Source organism: Lucilia cuprina, chromosome 2 (genome assembly GCF_022045245.1).
Source record: "Lucilia cuprina isolate Lc7/37 chromosome 2, ASM2204524v1, whole genome shotgun sequence".
Taxonomy (NCBI): domain Eukaryota; kingdom Metazoa; phylum Arthropoda; class Insecta; order Diptera; family Calliphoridae; genus Lucilia; species Lucilia cuprina.
In genome coordinates this window covers 63,520,968-63,522,802 of record NC_060950.1, presented here as the reverse complement: position 1 = coordinate 63,522,802, position 1,835 = coordinate 63,520,968, and the positions used below count along the sequence as shown (strand labels likewise).

The 1,835-nt window shown below is 28.5% G+C and overlaps 1 protein-coding gene across 1 annotated transcript in view; it reads right to left on the bottom strand.

Annotated features, from left to right (window-relative positions):
- The window catches only part of LOC111677685 (voltage-dependent calcium channel subunit alpha-2/delta-4), a 10,977-nt gene extending 9,725 nt beyond the window's left edge, over positions 1-1,252 (bottom strand). The window contains exon 1 of the mRNA XM_023438848.2: positions 638-1,252. Within this exon, the coding sequence (XP_023294616.2) occupies positions 638-765 (128 nt within the window). The 5' untranslated portion in view covers positions 766-1,252. The remainder of the gene's footprint in view (positions 1-637) is intronic.
- Positions 1,253-1,835: the final 583 nt, after the last annotated feature.

The window sequence follows — 1,835 nt, the reverse complement described above, 5'->3', positions numbered from 1 at the left end:
AACAAACTAGAACAGAACTAGAACAAAACTAGAACTGAACTAGAACAAAACTAAAACAAAACTAGAACAGAACTAGAACATAAGTAGAAATAGAACTAGAACAGAACTGAACTAAAACTAAGCTTGGGCATAACTAAGCTATAACTTATCTAGAACTAAACTGGAACTTAATTAGAACTACAGTAGAATAAAGCTAGAATTGAACTAGAGTTAAGTTAGATTTAGAACGGAGCTAAGCTAGAATTGATCCATAACTATAACATAACTGAAATAGAACATACTAATTATACAACTATTCACTTGAAGTAGCGTACATGTGCTAAATATTAATTAAAACTAAAACACTCAGCGACCACAAGAGAGCTTCAAGTGTCAGCAGTTTAAATTAACATAAAGCCCCTCATCCCCGCTCTTTAACCCCAAAGGACTAATTCATCATATTGCAAGAGAAAACTACAACAATAACAACTATACGTTTAAGGTGTAAATGAAAACAACAGCAACAAACAATGAGTGATAGTAGAGTGTCTGTCATAATGTTGTATTGTATGCACTAAATGTTTGTGTAAGGGAACGTTAGAGGAAACAAAAAAAGAAGAAGAAGACAATAGAGAAATTGTTGTCACAGGATACTTACGCTTCATCCTCGGGAGTGGCTTTCACTTGTGTCAAATTAGGTGGCAGGCATATTAAATAAAACAGCAGGAATGCGGTCAAAACAACTGAAATATGTGTCATCAACTTATCACACGATGAACAAAACATTTTTCTAGCATTTTCTTAACGTAATTTTTTTCTTTTTTTCTACTTTTGTTTTACTTATTTTTTTTTCTTGAGGGGTTTTTGGTTTTAATAATTCGTTTGGGGTTTTTTTAGTTGTGGGATTTTCTCTTTTTTTTCAAAATTTTATTTTAAACCTATTTTTAAGATTTTGGTTTTTTAATGAATATTTAAAGATTTTTTTTTTAAATTTCCTAGCAATTTTTCTTCAAAATCTTGGGTGTAACCTTATTTTTTTCCACATATTTTTCATACACTTTTCTCGTATAATTTTTTTTTTTTTTTGTTATTCGTTTACATTTTTCCTTTTTTATTCATTTTTTCGAATTTCCATACATTCCAGCTTTGTTTGGCTTTTAATTTTTATAAAATTATTAAAATTTCTTTAATTTTTAAAAGATTTTCTTTAAAAATTTTCCTTAATTCAATGAATTTTCTTTAGAAAAATTATAAAAAAATTTCAGCTGTGCGTTAATTTTCTATATATAAACCACGTTCAACCTCTATAATTTCTATTTTTTTGTTGTTGTTGCTGTTGTTGCTTTTGTTTCTTTCACTAAATTGTTGTTGTATTTTCAGCACATATGCCCGAATTTTTTTAAATACACACATATATATTAACACTTTAAAAACAAATTTTCTTTTAATTGCCGTTGTTCCACCCGTTAACGTTGAAAAGCTGCCGAAAACTAAAAAAGAAAATTGTATTTTCTATCTGTCAAACTGGGTGAAAAAAAAGAAAATATAAAAGAAAATTGTGTAAAAAAATTGGGGGAGAATAAAATGGGGTCTATTTTTAGCAGGACTAATAAACAAAAAAAGCAAATGTCAAAATCAGCTGTTCACAACTTTTCCTGTTCTACAAAATTTGTTTACATTTTTCTGTTTGCCTTATTTTCTATTGATTTTTCCTGTCTCTTACACTATCTTTTTCACTCTCTCTCTCTCTCTCTCTGTTATTTCTTTAAGTTTGTTTATGTTGTTTTCTTTATAAAAAGCACGTGTAACAAATGTTTCGTTTTTGTTATTTTCCTATGAGCCTTAGGCCGGATAAA